This window comes from Stenella coeruleoalba (assembly GCF_951394435.1).
Source record: "Stenella coeruleoalba genome assembly, chromosome: 1".
Lineage (NCBI taxonomy): Eukaryota > Metazoa > Chordata > Mammalia > Artiodactyla > Delphinidae > Stenella > Stenella coeruleoalba.
The window spans coordinates 80,000,625-80,027,547 of record NC_137169.1 but is presented as its reverse complement, the minus strand read 5'-3'; the positions used below and the strand labels follow the sequence as shown (position 1 = coordinate 80,027,547).

At 37.3% G+C, this 26,923-nt stretch overlaps 1 protein-coding gene across 13 annotated transcripts in view; it reads left to right on the top strand.

Moving 5' to 3' along the window:
• The window catches only part of HFM1 (helicase for meiosis 1), a 206,513-nt gene that overhangs the window by 61,309 nt on the left and 118,281 nt on the right, over nt 1–26,923 (top strand). For 5 of the 13 annotated variants that reach the window (XM_079902102.1, XM_079902110.1, XM_079902111.1 and 2 more), the window contains exons 1-4: nt 12,616–13,052; nt 16,085–16,182; nt 23,648–23,760; nt 25,279–25,582. In XM_079902102.1, the coding sequence (XP_079758228.1) occupies nt 16,112–16,182; nt 23,648–23,760; nt 25,279–25,582 (488 nt within the window). In that variant the 5' untranslated portion in view covers nt 12,616–13,052; nt 16,085–16,111. Of the gene's footprint in view, nt 1–12,396; nt 12,432–12,464; nt 12,494–12,523; nt 12,575–12,615; nt 13,053–16,084; nt 16,183–23,647; nt 23,761–23,925; nt 24,248–25,278; nt 25,583–26,923 lie in introns of those variants that run through there. The other 8 variants (XM_079902101.1, XM_079902106.1, XM_079902107.1 and 5 more) reach the window with 8 other exon arrangements.

Here is a 26,923-nt window from a genome sequence, read left to right as displayed (position 1 = left end):
ATGGTTTTTATTCTTCAGTTTGTTAATATAGTGTATCACGTTGATTGATTTGGGTATGTTGAAGAATCTTTGCATCCCTGGGATAAATCCCACTTGCTCGTGGTGTATGATCCTTTTAATGTGTTGTTGAATTCTGTTTGCTAGTAGTTTGTTGAGGATTTTTGCATCTATATTCATCAGTGATATTGGTCTGTAATTTTCTTTTTTTTTGGAGTATCTTTGTCTGGTTCTGGTATCAGCGTGATGGTGGCAACATAGAATGAGTTTGGGAGTTTTCCTTCCTTTGCAAATTTTTGGAAAAGTTTGAGAAGGATGGGTGTTAGCTCTTTTTTAAATGCTTGATAGAATTCACCTGTGAATCCATCTGGTCCTGGACTTTTGTTTGTTGGAAGATTTTTAATCACAGTTTCAATTTCATCACTTGTGATTGGTCTGTTCATATTTTCTATTTCTTCCTGGTTCAGTCTTGGAAGGTTATACCTTTCTAAGAATTTGTCCATTTCTTCCAGCTTGTCCATTTTCTTGGCAAAGTGTTGCTTATAGTAGTCTCTTAGGATGCTTTGTATTTCTGTCATGTCTGTTGTCACTTCTCCTTTTTCATTTCTAATTTTATTGATTTGAGTCCTCTCCCTCTTTTTCTTGATGAGTCTGGCTAATGGTTTATCAATTTTGTTTACCTTCTCAAAGAACCAGCTTTTAGTTTTATTGATATTTGCTATTGTTTTCTTTGTTTCTGTTTCATTTATTTCTGCTCTGATCTTTATGATTTCTTTACTTCTGCTAACTTTGGGTTTTGTTTGTTCTTCTTTCTCTAGTTCCTTTAGGTGTAATGTTAGATTGTTTGTTTGAGATTTTTCTTGTTTCTTGAGGTAGGCTTGTTTTGCTATAAACTTCCCTCTTAGAACTGCTTTTGCTGCATCCCATAAGTTTTGGATTGTCGTGTTTTCAGTGTCATTTGTCTCTAGGTATTTTTTGATTTCCTCTTTGATTTCTTCAGTGATCTCTTGGTTATTTAGTAACGTATTGTTTAGCCTCCAGGTGTTTGTATTTTTTACGTTTTTTTCCCCTGTAATTGATTTCTAATCTCATAGTGTTGTGGTCAGAAAAGGTGCTTGATATGATTTCAATTTTCTTAAATTTACTAAGGCTTGATTTGTGACCCAAGATGTGATTTATTCTGGAGAATGTTCCATGCACACTTGAGAAGAAAGTGTAATCTGCTGTTTTTGGATGGAATGGCCTATAGATATCAATTAAATCTCCTGGTCTATTGTGTCATTTAAAACTTGTGTTTCCTTATTAATTTGCTGTCTGGATGATCTGTCCATTGGTGTTACTGTTGATTTCCTCTTTTAGAGCTCTTAGCAGTTGCCTTATGTATTGAGGTGCTCCTATGTTGGGTCCATATATATTTATAATTGTTACATTTTCTTCTCAGATTGATCCCTTGATCATTATGTAGTGTCCTTCTTTGTCTCTTATAATAGTCTTTATTTTAACGTCTATTTTGTCTGAAATGAGAATTGCTACTCCAGCTTTCTTTTGACTTCCATTTGCATAAAATACCTTTTTCCATCCCCTCACTTTCAGTCTGTATGTGTCCCTAAGTCTGAAGTGGGTCTCCTGCAGACAGCATATATATTGTATTGTTTTTGTATCTGTTCAGCCAGTCTATGTGTTTTGGTTGGAGCATTTAATCTATGTACATTTAAGGTAGTTATCAATATGTATGTTCCTCTTACCATTTTCTTAATTGTTTTGGGTTTGTTATTGTAGTTCTTTTCCTCTCTTGTGTTTCCTGTCTAGAGAAGTTCCTTTAGCATTTGTTGTAAAGCTGGTTTGGTGGTGGTGAATTCTCTTAAATTTGCTTGTCTGTAAAGCTTTTGATTTCTCCATCGAATCTGAATGAGATTCTTGCTGGGTGGAGTGATCTTGGTTGTAGGTTTTTCCCCTTCATCACTTTAAATATGTCCTGCCACTCCCTTCTGGCTTGCAGAGTTTCCGCTGAAAGACCAGCTGTTAACCTTATGGGGATTCCCTTGTATATTATTTGTTGTTTTTCCCTTGCTGCTTTTAATATTTTTTCTTTGTATTTAATTTTTGATAGTTTGATTATTATGTGTCTTGGCGTGTTTCTCCTTGGATTTATCCTGTATGGGACTCTCTGCTAGGGAAGTTTTCAAGTATAATCTCTTCAAATATTTTCTCAGTCCCTTTCTTTTTCTCTTCTTTTTCTGGGACTCCTATAATTCAAATGTTGCTATGTTTAATGTTGTCCCAGATGTCTCTTAGACTGTCCTCAATTCTTTTCATTCTTTTTTCTTTATTCTGCTCTGCAGTAGTTATTTCCACTATTTTATCTTCCAGGTCACTTATCTGTTCTTCTGCCTCAGTTATTCTGCTATTGATTCTTCTAGAGAATTTTAAATTTCATTTATTGAGTTGTTCATCATTGTTTGTTTGCTCTTTAGTTCTTCTAGGTCCTTGTTAAACGTTTCTTGTATTTTCTCCATTCTATTTCCAAGATTTTGGATCATCTTTACTATCATTACTCTGAATTCTTTTTCAGGTAGACTGCCTATTTCCTCTTCATTTCTTTGGTCTGGTGGGTTTTCACCCTGCTCCTTCATCTGCTGTGTGTTTCTCTGTCTTCTTACTTTGCTTTACTTACTGTGTTTGGGGTCTCCTTTTTGCAGGCTGCAGGTTCGTAGTTCCTGTTGTTTTTGGTGTCTGCCCCTAGTGGCTAAGGTTGTTTCAGTGGGCTGTGTAGGCTTCCTGGTGGAGGGAACTGGTGCCTGTGTTCTGGTGGATGAGGGTGGATCTTGTTTTTAGACTAATTTTGAAGACGAAATATGAACTATGCGACTAGAACAAACTACTTATTTATTTATTTGTTCTTTCATTCATTCATTCCCAGCTTTGTTTAGGTATAATTGACATATAGTATTGTGTAAGTTTAAGGTTACAATGTATTGCTTTAATACATTTATATATTGCAAAATGTTTACCACCATAGCATTAGCTAACACCTCCATCCTGTCACATAATGACCATTTCGTTTTTGTGTTGAGAACATTTAAGATCTATTCTCTTAGCAACAAGTATATAACAGTGTATTATTAGCTAAATCACCATGCCATACATTAGATCCCCAGAACTTATAAATTTTATAACTGGAATAAACGTCCCCATTTTTTGGATGCTTTGTTCAGAGGCCCATGTTACAACTCACCATGTGGTCTCCATTGACAATGTGAGGGGTACATAGTCTCACTATTGTTGGGTGGTGGTGAAAGTCCTGATTCTCCATTAGGTATCTTCTGATACCTTTACAGCAGGGAGGAGGAATCTTGGGGATGCTCGAAATAATCTGTATTTTTTATTAAGATTGTGATTTCACAGATGTATATAACTGTCACAGCTCATTCAATGGTATGTTTTAAATGGATGCAGTTTTGTACATAAATTATTTCTCAATATGTTTGGTAAGAAAAAATGAGAAGGCCTTTTTAATATCATTCTTCATAACTGAAATCTATTTCTCAGTCAGTAATAACCCTAAACCAATTCTGTGATCCTGGTTCTACCCTCTGAAATCATGCCTATCAAGGCATGAACAAATTATTTATTCCACTGCAAGAATCTTTCAAATATTTGAAAAGAGCCAGCTTTTCTTCTCCATATTAGGTAGTACCTTTCCCCAATTCCCCACCCCTGACTCTCTTTAAAATATATTCTTTAAATCCTAAGCTATTTAAACTTCCTGTTTTGCCACCTTGAAATATAATTTGGTTTGTCAACATTACTTATAAAAAGAATCATCCAAAACTGATTGCAATTGTCTTATATATTATCTATTAAGTCTTGTTCAAGGGACAAAGAATAATTGTAGAAAGAGCAGAGGACCAGGTGTAGGCAAATTTGAGCTCACTGTCTCTGCCAGTGAGTGATTAGCTTGATCTTAAGCAAATCAATCCCTCAGTATAATGAGGGAGCTGGAATTATTTATTTGACCTAAGATTTGATTCAGGTCAAATCTTTAGCATCCAGAAATGAAAGCACAGGTAAGAAACCTCTGAGAAACTTTCTGAATTAGGAAATATAATTCAACTGAGACATTCTGCTTATAAGTGATAGAAGCTAAAAAAAACCCAACATTTTGTGACTTGAAAATAATTATTTTGTTTTGTATCAGATATGTGTTTGGAGGGATGTTCATTTTTCAATTTGCACGTGGATCAATGACCCCTAACTTCTGATATTAAGAAATTTTCCAGTCATGTGGTTTGTGACTTGCTATGCAATCTCTGTGGATTGGAAAAATTCAAAACATATGGCAGCTCAGATGTTAGGCTGGAAGAAATAAAAAAATTCCAGAGCTGTTTAGAAGATGCTTTGCTATATGTATATATAATGTTATTGGTATACATGAATATGTTGGGGAAATGCCACTTGGGAATGAAGTCTAAGGAAAGATATATCTTCTTTATACTTTAAGTCCACTCTAGGTAACAGCATATGTTGCAAATAAAATACGATTTGTTCAAAGCCAGAGATTTTAAAAATAAACTTTTTCTAATTGAACATTTAAATAACAACAACTACCAAATCAGTGACAACCATTGTTCAAAGGAAATAGTATGGTATGTAGAAGGAGCCAGGGGCCAGGTAAAGAGAAATTCAGGCAAAATTACTATATTAAAAAATCAAGTACTAATTTCTAGAATATTTCTTGAGTTGGAGAAATTTTCAGATAAATTGTGTGAATGGTACTTTTTTTAATCCAGGAAAAAATTTCTAATTCTCCAATATTATAGATCATAACCTACCAAATAATTTATTTAGTTAAAATTTCCCCAAATGACTTGTGATACAAAGCATCCTGCTGGAAAAAGAAGTTTCCTACTGGTTGGTTACTTGCCCATTTCTACAAGTGTGGGTAGAATATAAAGTGTAAACACAGGCTACAGGGTTTGGAAGGACTTCTTTTTTGGAGTTAATGCTGTAATTGTTTCCCTAGGATAGCATGGTTTAAGTGTTCTGTTAATTAAGGGACACATAAAATAGGAGAATATAGTTCCTAATGATCAATGACATGAAAATTTGACAGCTCTTTTATTCCACGATTATCTGAAAAAATTCTGACAGTACACATTAACTTGCTTCGCTTTTATATTAATCATTCTCTTATCTTACTTGTCGTTTACTAGGCTTGTAGCATTTTTATTTCCCTCCCAATCTCCATGTATTTCCTTTTTATATATATATATAAATTTATTTATTTTATTTATTTATTTTTGGCTGTGTTGGGTCTTCGTTGCTGCATGCAGGCTTTCTCTAGTTGCAGTGAGCGGGAGCTACTCTTCATTGCTGTGCACGGGCTTGTCATTGCAGTGTCTTCTCTTGTTGCAGAGCATGGGCTCTAAGCACACAGACTTCAGTAGCTGTGGCACGTGGGCTCAGTAGTTGTGGCTCACGGGCTTTGTTGCTCCGCGGCATGTGGGATCTTCCCAGACGAGGGCTCGAACCTGTGTCCTCTGTATTGGCAGGTGGATTCTTAACCACTGCACCACCGGGGAAGCCCTCCATGTATTTTCTTTTTTTTTTTTTACATCCTTATTGGAGTTTAATTGCTTTACAATGGTGTGTTAGTTTCTGCTTTATAACAAAGTGAATCAGTTATACATATACATATGTTCCCATATCTCTTCCCTCTTGCATCTCCCTCCCTCCCACCCTCCCTATCCCACCCCTCCAGGTGGTCACAAAGCACCGAGCTGATCTCGCTGTGCTATGCAGCTGCTTCCCACTAGCTATCTACCTTACGTTTGGTAGTGTATATATGTCCATGCCTCTCTCTCGCTTTGTCACAGCTTACCCTTCCCCCTCCCCATATCCTCAAGTTCATTCTCTAGTAGGTCTGTGTCTTTATTCCTGTCTTATCCCTAGGTTCTTCATGACATTTTTTTCCTTAAATTCCATATATATGTGTTAGCATACAGTATTTGTCTTTCTGACTTATTTCACTCTGTATGACAGATTCTAGGTCTATCCACCTCATTACAAATAGCTCAATTTCGTTTCTTTTTATGGCTGAGTAATATTCCATTGTATATATGTGCCACATCTTCTTTATCCATTCATCTGATGATGGACACTTAGGTTGTTTCCATCTCCGGGCTATTGTAAATAGAGCTGCAATGAACATTTTGGTACATGACTCTTTTCGAATTATGGTTTTCTCAGGGTATATGCCCAGTAGTGGGACTGCTGGGTCATATGGTAGTTCTATTTGTAGTTTTTTAAGGAACCTCCATACTGTTCTCCATAGTGGCTGTACCAATTCACATTCCCACCAGCAGTGCAAGAGGGTTCCCTTTTCTTCACACCCTCTCCAGCATTTATTGTTTCTAGATTTTTTGATGATGGCCATTCTGACTGGTGTGAGATGATATCTCATTGTAGTTTTGATTTGCATTTCTCTAATGATTAATGATGTTGAACATTCTTTCATGTGTTTGTTGGCAGTCTGTATATCTTCTTTGGAGAAATGTCTATTTAGGTCTTCTGCCCATTTTTGGATTGGGTTGTTTGCTTTTTTGTTATTGAGCTGCATGAGCTGCTTATAAATTTTGGAGATTAATCCTTTGTCAATTCCTTCATTTGCAAATATTTTCTCCCATTCTGAGTGTTGTCTTTTTGTCTTGTTTATGGTTTCCTTTGCTGTGCAAAAGCTTTGAAGTTTCATTAGGTCCCACAGTCTTCACCTTTTGGAATATATTCTTGGCCAGAATGGTTTCACCTGGACTTGCTTTAGCCCACACCACTCTTATTTTCTAGTGGAAGAACAATGTTCCTTCTGCTTAAATATATAATTTTTTTCTCCATCGACTCTGGGCCCACTCTATTCTCTTGCTCTTCCCATAATACACACAGACAATGCATCTACTCTCTCACACCCTCACTCAGACATGCACACACACTATTTGTGTGAATTCTTAGACATTTTGCCCATACATCAAATGAGCAAATGTTTGTAAACTGTAGAGCAAGGGTCCCAAACCCCTGGGCCATGGACCGGTACCTGGGCCATGGCCTGCTAGGAACCGGGTCACATAGCCGGAGGTGAGTGGCAGGCAAGTGAGTGAATCTTCATCTGAATTTACAGCCACTCCCCATCGCTCACATTACCGCCTGAGCTCTGCCTCCTGTCAGATCAGCGGTGGCATTAGATTCTTACGGGAGCATGAACCCTACTGTGAACTGCGCATGCAAGGGATCTATGTTGCACGCTCCTTATGAGAATCTAATGCCTGATGATCTGAGGTGGAGCCAAGGCGGTGATGCTAGTACTGGGGAGTGGCTGCAAATACAGATTATCATTTGCAGAAAGGTCTGACTGCACAGAGACCATAATAAATCAATTGCTTGCAGACTCATATCAAAGCCTTATCAGTGAGAATCAAGTGAAAACATGCTCAGGGCTCCCACTGATTCTGCATTTTGGTGAGTTGTATAATTACTTCATTATATATTACAATGTAATGATAATAGAAATAAAGTGCACAATAAATGTAAGGCGCTTGAATCATTCCGAAACCACCCCCCACCCTGGTCCGTGGAAAAACTGTCTTCCGCGAGACTGGTCCCTGGTGCTAAAAAGGTTGGGGACTGCTGCTGTAGAGTGCTGTATACATTTTGTTGTGACACTGGTGTTTCATAGGCCACTAATCTGAGTTAGTTAAAGCAATGTAATAATGCAGGTGACTTTTTCCCCACCAAAGGCAACAAAGCAAGTTATTACTTTGAAACCATACCTCCTAACTGTTGGAATCCCAGCTCCTCTAACACTCCCTACCCAACTGTTTCCCAGCTGACAACTGGAGGAAGGGGTTTCATAAACTCTCCTGGCTTTAGCAATCCATCCTATTAACTATCGTAGGCACACTTTCCTGGCTGATTTTGCAGCTCTTACTTAGGCTGCCACTGCAGCCATGGTGACAGTTCCGTTCCTCATATCCCTGCCTGTGTTTGGGCAGTGTGCTGTTCCGAGGCCAGCAGGGACCTACCAAGGAGGGACCTTCCATTCTGGAAGGCTTAGCGGCACCAGGCCCTGGGAACGGTCTGGGAGCACTGCTTAGCTGCCTCTCCTCAGCAGCCTGGTCCCCACAGCTTCTCTTGCTGCTTCGTTCTGAGTCTGATGCTCCCCGGATGTGAATGAGTCTTTCTCCTGTGCCTAGTACCGGGGGTGAGGGGGGCCTTAACCTCAGCAGTAAGCTACTTTTATTCTTTGTGCACTTCAACATGCCCACCTTTCCTCCAGAAAGTTATCTCATGTTCCCAGGCCTGGAAGCAGACAAGAACAGCCAGAAATGCCAAAGAACATCTTCAGATTTAGCCCTTTCCCTTCTCCGATGATTAGTAATGGTGGCAGTTGTTGTGAGAAAACCGATGTGTCTACTTCTCTTTGTGGAGGCTTCAGACTGGGCAGACGTGGATGCAGCACTCCCAGCTTTGTTCCAGGGATCACCAAAAATGTTAAAATATACGCTATTACATGCCCTGTGCTTTCTCAATGCTTTGACATATTTAAACATGAGATAACCCATGCTTAAATGCATTCTAACTCAATATATATCACAAATGAGTAATTATCTGCCAGCTGTAATAACATCTCTCACCACTCTCTCCCCCTTCCTGGGAAGGATTCTAGGCAGATGCATTATTATTGTTCCTTCATGGTGTTTCTTATTTCTGTTATTCTGTCTGTACTCCAATCTGTCTAGTATCTTAACTGGTTACTTGTAACACTGAAAATCTCTGTATTTGTAATTATGATACAATGGTGATACAAAATTATATCACCTCTAGAAATGATTTTGTTTCTAAGTAATATATAAACAACTTAATCTTTGATCATGTGATATCTTGCCAATTACTCTTTTGTCTTTGATAAAAAAAATGCCTATTCTTAAAATCTGTTTTATACTCTGATCCCTGATATTTAGATATCTTTTAAAATGTCTGTCAGTGGCTTTTAAAAGTTCCCTCAAAGAATCTTTTTGTAGATGGAATATATCCCATGTTTCATTAAGATGGTCTTACAGGGCTTCCCTGGTGGCGCGTGGTTGAGAGTCCGCCTGCCGATGCAGGGGACACGGGTTCGTGCCCCAGTCTGGGAAGATCCCACATGTCATGGAGCGGCTGGGCCCGTGAGCCATGGCCGCTGAGCCTGCGCGTCCGGAGCCTGTGCTCCTCAACGGGAGAGGCCACAACAGTGAGAGGCCCACGTACCGCAAAAAAAAAAAAAAAAAAAAAGATGGTCTTACATAAATACTGGATGCCAGAATCTTGAGTATAACAGTCAGGTAAAGCCTACCTCCTTCAGATACTAACCATCTGAAGGAATGTGTTAATTCCTATTTACACTGGGACTTTATAATAATGGCAGAAGAATTTGTTCAATTTGTTACACAAATCTAAGTACAACTACCCATAGAGAATGTGCACTGGTTATCCCTTTCCCACTTACTCATTCTGAAGAAACTGGTTTTAATTTTTAATTAGGAAATAATTCTATGCCAGTGTGGAATACTGCTATTTGTCCCAAAGCTGCTGTTCTGGGATGTTTGCTTCTTACTTCAGGGTTTGTGTTACATTTTAGACTCTACTTACATAGTTACGCAAAAAACAGCCATTGAATATTGAGTCTTTATCGACTAATTTCTATGGAAGGCTTATACTCTTTGTAATAATACACTCTGGCTAGCTGTGGCTGGGGTCTGGGTCTAACTGGAGCACACTATCTGGCAGTCTCATTAAAATCAACATTTTTGGCTTTGGAGAACAGAAGATACTTTAAATTCATTTCGGCTGAAGAAGTCAACTTCTGCCTAAAAACAAGCAAATGGATCTCCCAAAATATGGGTACTAGTCTCTTCTGCATCATCATTAAACATACTCCTTAGAAGCTGGAACTCAAGGAATTACTTTCTAATTAACATTTGTCTTTTATTTTCTTGGTTACATAGAGACTTACTAAATCCTTCCCTAAAGAACAATTAACCTTTGATTTTCATTCATTCATCTTTTTCTATTTAAGCATCTACTAAATGTATAGATAGCACTGGACTCTTCTGCACACAATTGTGCATAACCCTCTAAATTTTTTTTCCGCCCAAGAATCCCATCCTACCAGACTTGATTTCTTTTCTTTCTGTTTACTTTCTCAGATATTAACTGTACAATTTTCAGAGTCTCCCAAATGCGCTTACCTTTTCTTTTCCAAGTCTGACAACAACACAGCATATTTCTGGCTGTCATCCAGAGAAAAACAGTCCTGAAACTACAACATGTCTTGGTTCCTGCTTCTCTAAAGCCATCAGCACCAATATTTCAATATCAGTTCCTCCTGATCAGAGTTTAAAAAGAGTGGAGGTTACAAAGTAGAGAAAAATTTTGATTATGTTGAACTTATGAGACAGAACCTATGGCATCAGTTGTATCAGCAGAAATCTATCTTCCTCCTGTGTCATGAATACCTATTATTTGTCTTTCAAGCTCTTCCAGTCTTTCAAGAAACTATATTTTGACAACAACCCCCCACCTTTATTTGAAATAAATACACCTTGTTGGTCCATGGCATGCCCAAAATGGATCAAAGATGTAAACTTAAGAGCTAAAACTGTAAATCTCTTAGAGGAAAACATTGGAGTAAATCTTCATGATATTGGAATTTGGCAGTGACTTCATAGATACGACACAAAAAGCACAGGTGACAAAAGAAAAAAGATAAATTGGACTTCACCAAAATTAAAAACTTTTGTGCATCAAATGATACTGTCAAGAGAGCAAAAAGAAAACCTACTAAATGGGAGAAAATATCTGTAAATCATATATCTGATAAAGATTAATATCCAGAATATTTTTTAAAATATATAATAAAAAGATAATAATCAATAAAAAATAATAAATAACACAAAAATTGGCAGAGGACTTGAATAGATATTTTCCCCAAAAGATATTAAAATAACCATTAAGCACATGAAAAGATGATCAACATCGTTAGTCCTTAGGGAAATGCAAATCGAAACCATAATAAATGAGATACCACTTCACATCTGCTAGGATGACTAAAATTTGTAAAAGATGGAAAATAACAAGTGTTGGCGAGGAAGTGGAGAAATTGGAATGCTTCTGCATTATTAGTGGGACTGTAAAGTGATATACTAACTGTGGAAGACAGTTTGGTTGTTTTTCAAAAAATTAGAGTTATCATATGACCCAGCAATTCCACTCCTAGGTATTTATCTAAATAATTGAACGCAGGGACTGAGAACAGATTTTTTTTTTTTCTGCTTCAGATGCTTTTTATTTATTTTTTTTAAACTTTTTATTTTGGGGGCTTCCCTGGTGGCGCAGTGGTTGACAGTCCGCCTGCCGACGCAGGGGACACGGGTTCGTGCCCTGGTCCGGGAAGATCCTACATGCCGCGGAGCGGCTAGGCCCGTGAGCCATGGCCGCTGAGCCTGCACGTCCGGAGCCTGTGCTCCGCAATGGAAGAGGCCACAACAGTGAGAGGCTGGCGTACTGCAAAAAAAACAAACAAACAAACCCTTTTTATTTTGTATTGGAGTATAGTTGATTAACAATGTTGTGTTAATTTCAGGTGTACAGCAAAGTGATCCAGTTACACATATATGTGCATCTATTCTTTTTCAAATTCTTTTCCCATTTAGGTTGTTACATAATATTGAGCAGATCTCCCTGTGCTATACAGTAGGTCCTTGTTGGTTATCCATTTAAAATACAGCAGTATGTACATGTCAATCCCGAACTCCCTAACTATCCCTTCCCTCCACCCTTCCCCCACTGGTAACCACAAGTTCCAGAACAGATTTTTACAAGTTTTATAGCTGCATTATTCACAATAGCCAAAAGGTTGGAAACAACACAAATGTTCATCCGTGGGTGAACGGATAAACAAAATGTGGTATATACATACAAATGGAATACACAGCCTTAAAAAGGAATGAAACTCTGATACTTGCGACAACATGGATGAACTTTGCAAACCTTATGCTAAATGACGTAAACCAGACACAGGACAAATACTGTGAGTTCACTTATATGAGGTACCTAGGATAAGCAAATTCTTCGGGAGGGAAAGTAGAGTTACCAAGAGCTGGGGGAAGGATTAAGATTTCTATTCAATGAGAATAAGCCACAGTATCCTGAGAGGCATATATTAAAAAGGAATTATAAACTTCTGGGGAAAAGGAGAGGAGAGAAGATTGGGGGCCCTGGCGATCCATTGCTTGGAGCTCGGCTTAGCCAGGCTGGGGGGTCCTCCGGGGACCGGTGAATAGGCGCTCGGCTCTGAGGGCCGGCGGGGAGGGGAGAGCGGGCAGCTGGGACGGCAGCTGGGGAAGGTGGGGACTGGGGCCTGTTGCGTCTCACAGGGAGGAAGGGACGGGAGAACGGAGACCCCGCGGTGAGAGGGGTCAGGGTGTCCGTAGGGAAGTGGTTGAGCTTCCCAGCCGAGTGTCGGGCGGCAGCGGACGGGCGCGGCGAGGTATAGGACCGCCGGCGCGACCCCGACCGCGACCCCAGCCCACGCGGCTCCTCAGCCGCCTTCGCGTCAGAAGGGGCGGGCGAGGCCTGAGGCGGCTCCGCCTCTTGAGGGGCCGGCTGGCGGACTTTTGTTTTGCTTTGATAGCTCCTGGAGCCCCACGTGTTTACTTCCAAGTGTGTTTCCCTCCTGGGGCGGGAGCTGGTGGCCAGCGCGCGTGTAGCCGCGTGCCCACAGCGACGCGACCTGCAGCCCCGCGGGCCCGGTGCCGGCGCCCGCGCTCGGGTCTCGGCCACTCACCCGGCCGGAAGTCTTCCGCCCTGCGCCCACGAGTCTGGGGTGGGCTTTCTCGGATTTAGGGAACGTCACGGGGGTATTTTTTCTTCAGACCCAGATTCGGTTCCTGCTGGAACTTCCCTGCCCCGGGTTCCCCTGGAGATCAGGCGCTCCGACTGTAAGGACCTCTCGGCCGAGACTCGGGGTATTAATTTGTTCCCACGTTCATTCTCTTAGTCAAATTCCCTGCAGTCATTTGTGATGGTTGGTTTTTCCAGTGAATGTTGGTCTGAGTCTTCACTGATTAACGGTTTCTGGCAAATCAATATTTCGTGTCTGGGTTTCTGCACTTTTGAAATAAGTATATTTCTGAGAATAAAAATTGTAAGAGATAATAGATCTGAACATCTTATACAGTAAGGATTATAGAAGGTAAGAAGATGCTAAATTGTCACTAAAATAATTAGGTAAGGTGCAGGTCATTTCAACAATCAGCAAATTATGTAGTTACAGAAACAGTTTAAGTATTTTAAGTGATTAGTTAGAGCAGAAGCAAGCACTTAAAAAAGGAAAACATAATTTTATACCACATGCTGAAACTAGAACTTTGTAAAGAATAGTCTAATGTGGAAACTTAGAAAATCTGACTCTAAACCTAAAACTTAAAATTAATTAATCCAAAATCTATCATCTCCTACAATAACAAACTCATATTGAAATATGGTAACGTCCCTTGTAGGACCTATGTTTAGAAAAATATATTTATTTACATAATTCAAGTGCCGAATCCCACGGTCTTTTAGAACCTTCATGATTTGATTACGTGAATCCTGAATTAGAAAAACAAATCACATTTTTAAACTGAATATTAAAGATTGGGGGATAAAATTTTAAGCCTCAGAATTGACGGAAAATTATTTTTATTTAAAATTATTTTTATAAACTGAACATTGCTAATGTATTTATTCCACAGTGAATTGTTATGGACCATCTGCTATGTATCAGGCACTGTTCTGGGTTATAGGAATACATTAATGAGTAAAAAGTCCCTGCTTCCGCTACAGGGAGAAAGATAAACAACTGAACAGTTATAAATTAGTGCTATGAAGAAAAATAATGCAAAGTATAAGGATGGAGTATTTTAGATAAAGGAGGTTTTCTTTCGTAGGACTGCATCACAACTAAAATATATACATAATGTTTTTATTCTGGACCCAAACAAGTTATATTCTCTTTTATGCCAGAACTAGGAGTCAAATCAAAAGTTCTCTTGAAAATATTTGCTGTTTATATAGGAGGTTTTTAGATTAATTTATGAAATTTTTTTTTCGGAAACAAATATTTTTAATTTGCAGTTTTATTGTTTTGTTTGCAGCTTCTTTTAGAATAAAGAGTTCAAACATGTGCGTGTCAGCCTTAAGAGTTTCTACTTAAATTCTGAGGTACCATATAAAAGTGGTCTGGAATGTTTTAATTTGGAAAACTCTTTTTGTTGTTTAAAATTATATAATTTTCCTAAGACTAGAAAGGGAATATTTTGTTACTTTTTGTATAATGTAGAAACATGATTGGCATTTTAATTTATACTTTATCGGGTAATTGTTTTCAGCTTCTGAAATTCTTTACTTAAATAAGTTGTTAAAGACTCCAGTTAGCAATTTCTGAGTGACTCCCTTCTGCCTCCCACTCTGTTATCCTAGGCTTCTATTGTCCACATAATTAAATTGTTTTAGACATTTGTAGAACCATGCTAATTTGTTTCAACTTTACTGTTTCTTTTTGTTGGTGACTAAACGATTAATAAATTGAGAAAAATGAAGAGGACAACTAAGCTAAACAGGTAGAAAGGGGAAAAGCCCAATAACTAAACCAATGAAAAACCCCACAGTATTCTGATAAAGTAAGAACAGTCCTTAATGTAATCAAATTTAGCCCTCTTGTTAGTAGCATTTTGTCAAGGGGTGCATGTGGAAGCGTTCCTCTTTCCCCCACATACTTCCATGCGTGTTTCACTATCACATCAGGGAGGACTCAAAATTGAAGGGACTGGACTTCCCTGGTGCAGCAATCAATCAATCAATCAGTAGGTACATACATACATACAAACATACATACACACACACTGCTCTAACTTGGTAATATGGATTTCTCCACGAGATGGCGCTCATATAGTGTCAGATTTTAGTTTCCATCCTAAGGAAACCTTTGCAATGTATTAACTATCACAGAATAAATAGAAATGTGATTTTATATTTTTTGGTATGTGCGTCTGATTTCATGTTTTGTCATATAGAATCTTATATCATGTTTCATCAATTAGAAAAAAGTTGAGTTGTAGTGTTGACGTGCAGGGGGAAGAATTACAAAGTATGTATCTGTAGAAATAATTCTACTCTCTCCTGTTAAATTTGAGGCTTTGCTCAGCCCTAGATTTTTGCTATATTCCCAGGTAGCCAGTGCTGAATGCTTTTATCCTTTACATTTAGATAACATCTTTGGATGTAAAAATTATCCTTTTAAAAAGCAATGTAAACATTTATATATATGTTAGGTAATATAATGTAAACATACGTATATATGTTAAACTAGTAAATTTGTTTATTTTGATAAATTCAAACATATATAAAAATAAACATTGAGGAAGTCCACGTACCTATTACGTAGCTTTAGCAGTTATCAACTCATTGCCAATCTTGTTTCATCAATAACCCTCAACATTTCTCTCTTTATTTTGAAGCAAATCTACTCTATCCCTTGATTTTGAAGGAAATCCCTGCATATGTACACAGTACATTGTTAGAAACACACGCATCCACAATAAAATGCACTATCCTAACTCAAAAATAATGGTATGAACAAAATATTTTAGGAGCCCAAAAGGAGCCATTAATTCTGCTTTTGGGTAATTCAGAGAAAACTTTGAAGAAGAAATGGCGTTTGACCTGTGCCATTAAGAATGGGTAGGAATTTGTCAGGTGGAGAATGGAAGAAAACACTCTTAAGCATTGGTGCAGAATGAAGAGAGGGGTACATATGTGAATATGTATGAATGAGTGGAGAACAGAGAATAATGTATTTGAATATTTTAGCACTTTGGAGGAAGTTACAAAAGATGTTGCTGAAAGGCTATCTGTGGTTATTTTGGGAAATTAATGATTATAGTTTATGGATCCAGAAATTTTGTTTCTACATCTTTGTAAATAGAATATAAACTACTTTCTTTTGGGTATTTTTTAGATTTGTGACAAAGTCCAGTTTTTAACAATGCTGAAATCAAATGACTCCTTGTTTTCCTTGGATAATTTGTTTTTTGAAAAAACAGATGAAGCTGAAAAGTAAGTCTGCTTTAAAGAATGATAACAGTATATTGCTTAAGTGTTTTTGATTTTTAAGGCATTTTAGTTTTCTCTCTGGTAAATTTATAAATAAAAAATGAGAGAACAACAGAATGGCATTTCAGGTATATGCTTGGTAAACATGGAATTCAGATATAAAGGAGTAACTGAAGTTTAACATGTTACATGTTACAATATTAAAAACAGAGTAGATTCTTGTCTGTTTGGCTTTCGTTCATTTGCATTTCTGGTTTGTTCAAATTATTTTTGGCTAAAGTAAAGACTGAAAGTAATGGTCAAAGAGTAGCTCAGGACAAGGAGTGATGATGGCACCTTTTGGAAACAGAAAGGGCAGTGTGCCAAAGGCCAAGTGTGATAGGCAGATTCAGTGCAGGCAGGAAGTAGGGGTGGAAATAAAGATGTGGTACCAAAGGAAATATGAATGGGGAATAGGGAGTCTGTTAAATACTGGCTTTTATGGATTTTCACATGTGAATCACTTTAATTCTAAGTTTTCTATGTATTTGTTCTATCGTATTACCCTTTTTAATGAAGCATTGAGTAAATTATTTACTGCTTCATTTATTCTTCCATTCATTCAAATATTCAAATATTGACTGAATGCTGAAAGGGATATAAAAAGAATGAAACAGACTTTTACTTTAAAAAACTTAAAGCCTATTTGAGGTTAAATACACATATAGAAAGGTCATTCATAAATAATGTGACCATGTAATTCAGACTGGGACACTTTTGAGAGTGAAAGAGTGCATTCAAATGAAGCAACAGGTGTTAATCAAGACTGACCTGGGCAAATTTGGAACATATGGTTGCTCTTCTAACAATACAAAAAACAAGTGCAAAGCAAATTATAAGCATATATTCACGCAAAGAAATTTCAGATTTGGAGAGAGACTTGGGCCAGACTGTTTAGGTCAGGCTTTATGGTAGTTGGGGGAGACTTAAGGCTTTGAAGGACTGGATAATTCTTTTTTTTAAAAAAATATTTATTTATTTATTTGGTTGCACCAGGTCTTAGTTGCAGCAGGCAGGCTCCTTAGTTGCAGCACGTGGGCTCATTTGCTGTGATATACGGACTCTTAGTTGCGGCATACATGTGGGATCTAGTTCCCTGATTTTGTGAATGTAAGATTAGAAATGGATTTTGAATGAGCATATGCTCTGCTGCCGAAAACAATGCCTGGCACATAGTACTCAGTAAATAATTGCTGAATTGATTAATGAATGAAAAAAAAAACAGTTGAACTTCTATAGTTGGATATAGGGGTAGTGTCGGGTATAGGGGCAAGCCAAATAAAGAAAATAGTTTTGAACAAAGATAAGGATGGACAGAATGTGTTATCTGTTTGGTATACAAGTAGTTCACTTTGGTCTGTACTATAAGGGACATGTAGGAGAATTGAAACTGTAACATGACCTAAGGCCTCTAGGTAGTTTTGTGTTATTTAGAAGCCACTGAAGGATTTTGAATGGAATAACATGAAAACAATTCCAAATTAATGTGATAGGAGTACATGAAATATAGAGAGAAAGCCCAGAGGCAGTGAGGTCAATTAGAATACTGTTGTTCTCAATCAGACATAAGTTGCTTAGAGCCTTGATTAGGATAGTGCTAATGGAAATACAAGGAAGCGATGTATTCAAGAAGCTTTATAAGGAAGATGCAATAAGAGACATGGATATAGTGGGTAAAAGACTGTACTATGGTTTGGATTCTGGGTGATGGGAAGAATGATGACACCTCTGGAAAATACGGATATCAAGGAAGATTTGATTTTATGGGGAGGCTGAATGGAGAGCTAGATGTGTGCTTTTTGTATCTTGTTAACGTCTTTCTTGGATTTTCAGGAATAGTCTCTGTGCAGAAAGGAGTTAATATACCAGGTCCAAACCACTATCTTTGAAAAGGCCTACTTGTAAGGTTGGCCTCTGTCTGGAGTCTGAGAACTTGGATTTTAGGAAGCTTCCTACCGTTAACTTATAAATTGGCTCACTGTGTAAAAACTGTTTATAAAATTAATGTGATTTAGGGCTTCCCTGGTGGCGCGGTGGTTGAGAGTCTGTCTGCCGATGCAGGGGACATGGGTTCGTGCCCCGGTCTGGGAAGGTCCCACATGCCGCGGAGCGGCTAGGCCCGTGAGCCATGGCCGCTGAGCCTGCGCATCCGGAGCCTGTGCTCCGCAACAGGAGAGGCCACAACAGTGAGAGGCCCGGGTACCGCACCAAAAAAAAAAAAAAAAAGAAAGTGGTTTATAATGAACATCTGCTCTTCTGGGAATCTGGAATTTAGGTATGTGCCAGAGAGGGATGCCTACATGAGTAGCCCTCAATAAAAACCCTGGGCATTAAGTCTCTAATGACTTCCTTGTTGGCGACATTTCACGTGTGTTGTCACAACTTGTTTTGGGGGGAATTAAGCACATCTTGTGTTACTCTAGTGGGAGAGGACCTTTGGAAGCTTGTGCCTGGTTTCCCCTGGACTTCACCCCACAGTCATGAGTAGGACTATATGCTGAGTCCTGTAAGTCGTCCTAGGGAATCATTGACCCTGGTGGTGATCTTGGGGTCTCTGTGACATAGTCCTAAATTTCAGTTGCTTTGGTGTATTGTCAGACAATCTGTCAGACATTGTCAGGTGATGTGTTGCAGATTTTTGATTTAGAAAATAGAGCTGTAGTAGCTATGTTTGAGGTGCTGTGAGAGGCAGAAAATTGAAAGACTGGGCCTCTCACTTCTGGGAGTTTAAAATTCTAAATAAAGAGAGAAGAAAAAATCATAAAATCCTTGGGACTTGGCTTAGACAGTTTATGTGGTATTCTTCTCAACTTTATTTTGTTACCTAAGGCTTATCTTTTTCTTCTAATGAAGGACAAGCCAACTTTGGTTGGAAAGGAAACATTAAAACATTATATATTAATAGGATTGCAGCTGAAAGATAAGGAACGGTAGTTAACAATGCAAACAGGGTGACAAAAATCTCATCAATTACTGTAGGTTTACAAAGTGATTGTCAGTTTCAACTGTTTTCTTGGATTTTCCGTGGTTATAGATGGTTCTGGACCAAGAATATTTGGATTAAGACATTAATTCATAATAATGTTTTAGGAGTACTCGAGAATACTCGAGAATGTCAGGTGTATCATCAGTAATTTGTTACTTGTATTCGTTAAGATGCTAAAGTTTCAGAATGATTTACTACTTCCTTTTTATATTGGAGCAGATTTAAGATTCCTGTCACAAGCATTTGAATTGGAGAAAAGAAAATGGAGTTATAGCCATTATTTAGGTAGAATATCTCACATAGCACTGTCATTAATCACATGACACACAAGGAAAAAAAGAATGCTGCTATATAGGGATAAGTCAAAGTCACCACAGAAAGGTAGTATATTAAGTTTAAGAGTCTATAATTGAGTAATGTTTCATTAATAAATACATAGTTTCTTTGTTTTTTCTTAAATAAAATTATTTTATTTTTTATGGCTCTGAAAATTCACATTTTAAAAAACACATATGGAGAGGTATTACAAAACATTTAAGGTAGCCCATGATTACATTTATTTGTTCATAGGCTGTGTAAATCTTTTTTTTTGAATTTTATTTACTTTTTTATACAGCAGGTTCTTGTTAGTCATCCATTTTATACACATCAGTGTATACATGTCAATCCCAATCTCCCAGTTCATCACACCACCACCCCCATCCCCCCACCGCTTTCCCGCCTTGGTGTCCATACGTTTGTTCTCTACATCTGTGTCTCAATTTCTGCCCTGCAAACCGGTTCATCTGTACCATTTTTCTAGGTTCCATATATATGCGTTAATATACGATATTTGTTTTTCTCTTTCTGACTTACTTCACTCTGTATGACAGTCTCTAGATTCATCCACGTCTCTACAAATGACCCAGTTTCATTCCTTTTTATGGCTGAGTAATAGTCCATTGTATATATGGCCACATCTTCTTTATCCCTTCGTCTGTTGATGGGCATTTAGATTGCTTCCATGACCTGGCTATTATAAATAGTGCTGCAATGAACATTGGGGTGCATGTGTTTTTTTGAATTATGGTTTTCTCTGGGTATATGCCCAGTAGTGGGATTGCTGGGTCATATGGTAATTTTATTTTTAGTTTTTTAAGAAACCTCCATACTGTTCTCCATAGTGGCTGTATCAATTTACATTCCCGCCAACAGTGCCAGAGAGTTCCCTTTTCTCCACACCCTCTCCACCATTTGTTGTTTGTAGATTTTCTGATGAAGCCCATTCTAACTGCTGTGAGGTAATACCTCATTGTAGTTTTGATTTGCATTTCTCTAATAATTAGTGATGTTGAGCAGCTTTTCATGTGTTTCTTGGCCATCTGTATGTCTTCCTTGGAGATATGTCTATTTAGGTCTTCTGCCCATTTTTGGATTGGGTTGTTTGTTTTCTTAATATTGAGCTGCAGGAGCTGTTTATATATTTTGGAGATTAATCCTTTGTCCGTTGATTCGTTTGCAAATATTTTCTCCCATTCTGAGGGTTGTCTTTTCGTCTTGTTTGTGGTTTCCTTTTCTGTGCAAAAGCATTTAAGTTTCATTAGATCCCATTTGTTTATTTTTGTTTTTATTTCCATTACTCTAGGAGGTGGATCAAAAAAGATCTTGCTGTGATTTATGTCAGTGTTCTTCCTGTGTTTTCCTCTAAGAGTTTTATAATGTCCGGTCTTACATTTAGGTCTCTAATCCATTTTGAGTTTATTTTTGTGAATGGTGTTAGGGAGTGTACTAATTTCATTCTTTTACATGTACCTGTCCAGTTTTCCCAGCACCACTTATTGAAGAGACCATCTTTTCTCCATTGTATATCCTTGCCTACTTTGTCACAGATTAGTTGACTATAAGTATATGGGTTTATCTCTGGGTTCTCTATCCTCTTCCAATGATCTATATTTCTGTTTTTGTGCCAGTACCATATAGTCTTGATTACTGTAGCTTTGTAGTATAGTCTGAAGTCAGGGAGTCTGATTCCTCCAGCTCCGTTTTTTTCCCTCAAGACTGCTTTGGCTATTCAGGGTCTTTTGTGTCTCCATACAAAGTTTAAGATTTTTTCTTCTAGTTCTGTAAAAATGCCATTGGTAATTTGATAGGGATTGCATTGAATCTGTAGATTGCTTTGGGTAGTATAGTCATTTTCACAATATTGATTCTTCCAATCCAAGAACATGGTATATCTCTCCATCTGTTTGTATCATCTTTAATTTCTTTCATCAGTGTCTTATAATTTTCTGCATACAGGTCTTTCGTCTCCCTAGTTAGGTTTATTCCTAGGTAGTTTATTCTTTTTGTTGCAATGGTAATTGGGAATGTTTCCTTAATTTCTCTTTCAAATTTTTCATCATTAGTGTACAGGAATGCAAGAGATTTCTGTGCATTAATTTTGTATCCTGCAACTTTACCAAATTCATTGACTAGCTCTAGTAGTTTTCTGGTGACATCTTTAGGATTCTCTATGTATAGTATCATATCATCTGCAAACAGTGACAGCTTTACATCTTCTTTTCCAATTTGGATTCCTTTTATTTCTTTTTCTTCTCTTATTGCCATGGCTAGGACTTCCAAAACTATGTTGAATAATACTGGTGAGAGTGGACATCCTTGTCGTGTTCCTGATCTTAGAGGAAATGCTTTCAGTTTTTCACCATTGAGAATGATGTTTGCTGTGGGTTTGTCATGTATGGCCTTTATTATGTTGAGATAGTTTCCCTCTATGCCCATTTTCTGGAGAGTTTTTATCATAAATGGGTGTTGAATTTTGTGAAAAGCTTTTTCTGCATCTATCGAGATGATCATATGGTTTTTCTTCTTCAGTTTGTTAATATGGTGTATCACATTGATTGATTTGTGTATATTGAAGAATCCTTGCGTCCCTGGGATAAATCCCACTTGATCGTGTTGTGTGATCCTTTTAACATGTTGTTGGATTTTGTTGAGGATTTTTGCATCTATATTCATTGGTGATATTGGTCTGTAATTTTCTTTTTTTGTAGTATCTTTGTCTGGTTTTGGTATCGAGGTGTCCTTCCTTGTCTCTTGTAACATTCTTTATTTTAAAGTCTATTTTATCTGATATGAGTATTGCTACTCCAGGTTTCTTTTGATGTCCATTTGCATGGAATATCTTTTTCCATCCTCTCACTTTCAGTCTGTATGTGTCCCTAGGTCTGAAGTGGGTCTCTTGTAGACAGCATATATATGGGTCTTGTTTTTGTGTCTATTCAGCGAGCCTGTGTTTTTTGGATGGAGCATTTAATCCATTCACGTTTAAGGTAATTATCGATATGTATGTTCCTATTACCATTTTCTTAATTGTTTTGGGTTTGTTTTCGTAGGTCCTTTTCTTCTCATGTTTCCCACTTAGAGAATTTCCTTTATCATTTGTTGTAGAGCTGGTTTGGTGGTGTTGAATTCTCTTAGCTTTTGCTTGTATGTAAAGCTTTTGATTTCTCCATCGAATCTGAATGAGATCCTTGCCAGGTAGAGTAATCTTGGTTTTAGGTTCTTCCCTTTCATCACTTTAAATATGTCATGCCACTCCCTTCTGGCTTGTAGAGTTTCTGCTGGGAAATCAGCTGTTAACCTTATGGGAGTTCCCTTGTATGTTATTTGTCGTTTTTCCCTTGCTACTTTCAATAATTTTTCTTTGTCTTTAATTTTTGCCAATTTGATTACTATGTGTCTTGGCATGTTTCTCCTTGGGTTTCTCCTGTATGGGACTCACTGCGTTTCATGGACTTGAGTGGCTATTTTCTTTTCCATGTTAGGGAAGTTTTCGACTCTAATCACTTCAGATATTTTCTCAGGTCCGTTCTCTCTCTCTTCTCCTTCTGGGACCCCTATAATGCAAATGTTGTTGCGTTTAATGTTGTCTCAGAGGTCTCTTAGGCTGTCTTCATTTCTTTTCATTCATTTTTCTTTATTCTGTTCCGCAGCAGTGAATTCCACCATTCTGTCTTCCAGGTCACTTATCTGTTCTGCCTCAGTTATTCTGCTATTGATTCCTTCTAGTGTATTTTTCATTTCAGTTATTGTATTGTTCATCTCTGTTTGTTTGTTCTTTAATTCTTCTAGGTCTTTGTTAAATATTTCTTGTATCTTCTCGATCTTTGCCTCCATTGTTTTTCTGAGGTCCTGGATCATCTTCACTATCATTATTCTGAATTCTTTTTCTGGAAGGTTGCCTATCTCCATTTAGTTGTTTTTCTGGAGTTTTATATTGTTCCTTCATCTGGTACATAGCCCTCTGCCTTTTCATCTTGTCTGTCTTTCTGTGAATGTGGTTTTTGTTCCACAGGCTGCAAGATTGTAGTTCTTCTTGCTTCTGCTGTATGCTTCTCAATAAATACATAGTTTCTGATGTTATATCTTTATTGACATATATTCATACTTTTATATTTTATATAGCCATCCAGACAATGAAAAATCTTTGGATTGGTTTCTGCCACCTGCTCCATTGACTTCGGAAATTCCAGAGACTCAAGCGTTAGAGGAAGAAATGGAAAGTCATAAACTGTTAGGTAAATTGTCCCATATTTTTTGGGAAGCCAAACCCATTCAGCTCGTGTCAATGTAAAAAAGTCTAATATTGAAATATTAATTCTTTTATTTTAATGCAATAAAATGAAAGTTAGAGACCCATTCAAAATAGTGCTTAGCAAATCTTAAAATCTGAAACATTTTCCCTCTCCATACTTACATATACACACATATGTATATTATATGCATAAAATATACTATCAGACACACCTGTTATATTGTTCTGTGAATTTGTTTCCTCTTACCATTAAAATTGTCAGTGCTATTTAGTTTTTGCCTTACCCTTTACTAAAGGTAGGATCCTCTCATTTAGGGAACCAGATTCATGAAATATATTGAGTGAAAAAAACAAGATGCAGATTATATATAGTTTGTTACCATCTTTACAAAGCTAGAAAACCAGCACACTCAAACAGTATTTGTGGTCTAACGTGATATTGTTGGTAAACCTGATTATTAAATTGAGTGGTAGGTTCATGCATGTACATTTTATTATTAAGCTTCGTAATTTTTGTATATTTTATATATTAAAATACATATTATATACTCTTGTATGTACCAAATAATATGTAGAATTTTTACATATATAAAATATGATAATTCTCTTATATGTTATATTAGAACACCCATATATAATATGTATTTGTAGTAGTATAGTATGTACACCTAAATGATAAAGCAAATTTAAGCCATGGGCTTCTCTGGTGGCGCAGTGGTTGAGAGTCTGCCTGACGATGCAGGGGACACGGGTTCGTGCCCCAGTCCGGAAAGATCCCACATACCATGGAGCGGCTAGGCCCGTGAGCCATGGCCGCTGAGCCTGTGCGTCCGGAGCCTGTGCTCCACAATGGGAGAGGCCACAACAGTGAGAGGCCCGTGTACCGCAAAAAAAAAAAAAAAAAAAAAATTTAAGCCCTAATGAGGCCTCCAGACTCCTTCCAAACCTTTCAAAGATGCTTATAAAGTCTCTGTAAAGACACCTTTAAAATTCTGTCACCTTGATGAAAGCATTCCCTTATCTTGATTTTAGAAGCAAGATTACAAATTTAAAAGCATTGTGTCATGTATTTTAATAGTGAATCTATTCAGTAACATTTTATATGATTGGTCACTGTATTTTTGTGTATAAATTATTTATATAATTTTTAAAATCTTCATAATTACTTATATAATTATATCATTTGTAGTAGATAAATACTTAAACATTATAATTATGGTTATTTCTGTGGGTCATAAATTAAACCTATTTTATAATGTAGGTTTAATATAAATTTCAAATTTAATTTCATTAATTCTTAACTAATTTCTGAGTATCCTGTAGTGTTATAATATACCATAATAGTAACAACTACCTGTATTTCAAAATCACATATAGTATTACAGATTATCTTGTTATATTCATATTTACCTAGTAAGTTGTTTTGAAAATTTTTATTAAATTTTTCTATCATTATTTTTCTATCATTACATGTAGTAATTAAAATATTCCATTTTTGTAGGTCAGAGAAAGAGGTCAAAAATGTTACCATCAAATTTGAAGATCACTAATGAAGACACAAATTATATTTCACAAACACAAAAATTCCAATTTGCCTTCCCTTCTAATGAAGAAGATGATCTAAATTTTGGAGGGGCAGGTAACAATGACTTACATGTTGCTGGCAAGCTGACATATGGTTCTTCTCAGAAATGGAAAAATCACACTGGCACTGAGATAGCACTTGAGAAAAATGTTCCGGATGATACGAAGTTAATTAATTTTGCACAAGATAAAGGAGAGAGCACGTCAGCCTTCTGCAAGAGGTAATTAATTAAATGAAATAAATAATATTCAATGATAAAGTTGAATATTTATGTGTATGTCCAGACGTATGAAGTATGGTAGAATCTGAATGAGAAAAATATCAACAACAAATAGAGTCTACCAGGGACTTCCCTGGTGGTCCAGTGGGTAAGACTCCGTGCTCCCAATGCAGGGGGCTGGGGTTCGATTCCTGGTTGGGGAACTAGATCCCGCACACATGCCTCAACTAAGAGTTCACATGCTGCAACTAAGAAGTCCGCACACCACAACTAAAAGATCCCTCACACTGTAACTAAAGATCCTGCATGCCCCAATCGAGAGCCGGTGTAACCAAAATAAATAAATAAATATTAAAAAGCAAACAAAGAAAAAACCAAACAGAGTCTACTATGTACTAGACACTGTTAACTGTGGGATTCTAGCCATAGGTTCTTGCCTTCAGAGAACTTACAGTTTATTGAGGGAAAGGCAGATAGTAAATAAAAATAATTGATTGAATACTTTTTGCACCACAATTATTTTGATGAGATATATGGTTAGAGCAGAGGTTCTCAAACTTTGTTTACAGGACCCTTTTACCCTTAAAAATTACTGAGGATTCCCATAGAGCTTTTGCTTATTTGGGTTATATCTATTGATATTTAACCATATTATAAATTAAAATTATGGAAAAAAGTGTTATGGAAATTGTTTTGATCATATGAATTCTCTGAATCTTGTCTACCATTTGAGAACTGTTGTTAATATGAGGTCCTAATCTGCTCTGCACAATCAGGGAAGACTTTCCTGAGGAAATGGTATTTAAGCTTAACAGTAAGGAGGAATAGAATCAAGCTGAATGCAAATAAAGAAGGAGAGTGTGCCAGGCAGAAGGAATAGTATGTGCAAAAGTACTAAGGTAACGCAGAGCTTGGCTTATTCTTAGAAATTTTTCTTTAGTTTAAGTAAGAGAGAATGCTAAGAGATAAGGTGTGGAGGGGCCAAGTCATTCAGAGTCTTGTAGGTCATGAAACACTTTGTACATTTAGGCAGTGCTTATTAAACTGTGGCCCATGAACTCTCTGCATCAGAATTACCTGGAGTGCTTGTTAAAAATTTGGATTCCTGCTTTCTACCTTAGACGTATTGAATCACAGTCTGGATAAAGGTGGGGATGGGACCCAGGAATCCAAATTTTTAACAAATTTTCTAGATGATTGTTATGCACACTAAAGTTTGAGAACTGTTGTTCTAAGGTCCTGGGTTTTAAGTAGAGGAGTAAAATTAGATTTTCTTTTTTATTTAATGTCCATTTTGGCCCCAGTATGATAAATTAGAAGAGAGCTAGAATACACTGTGAA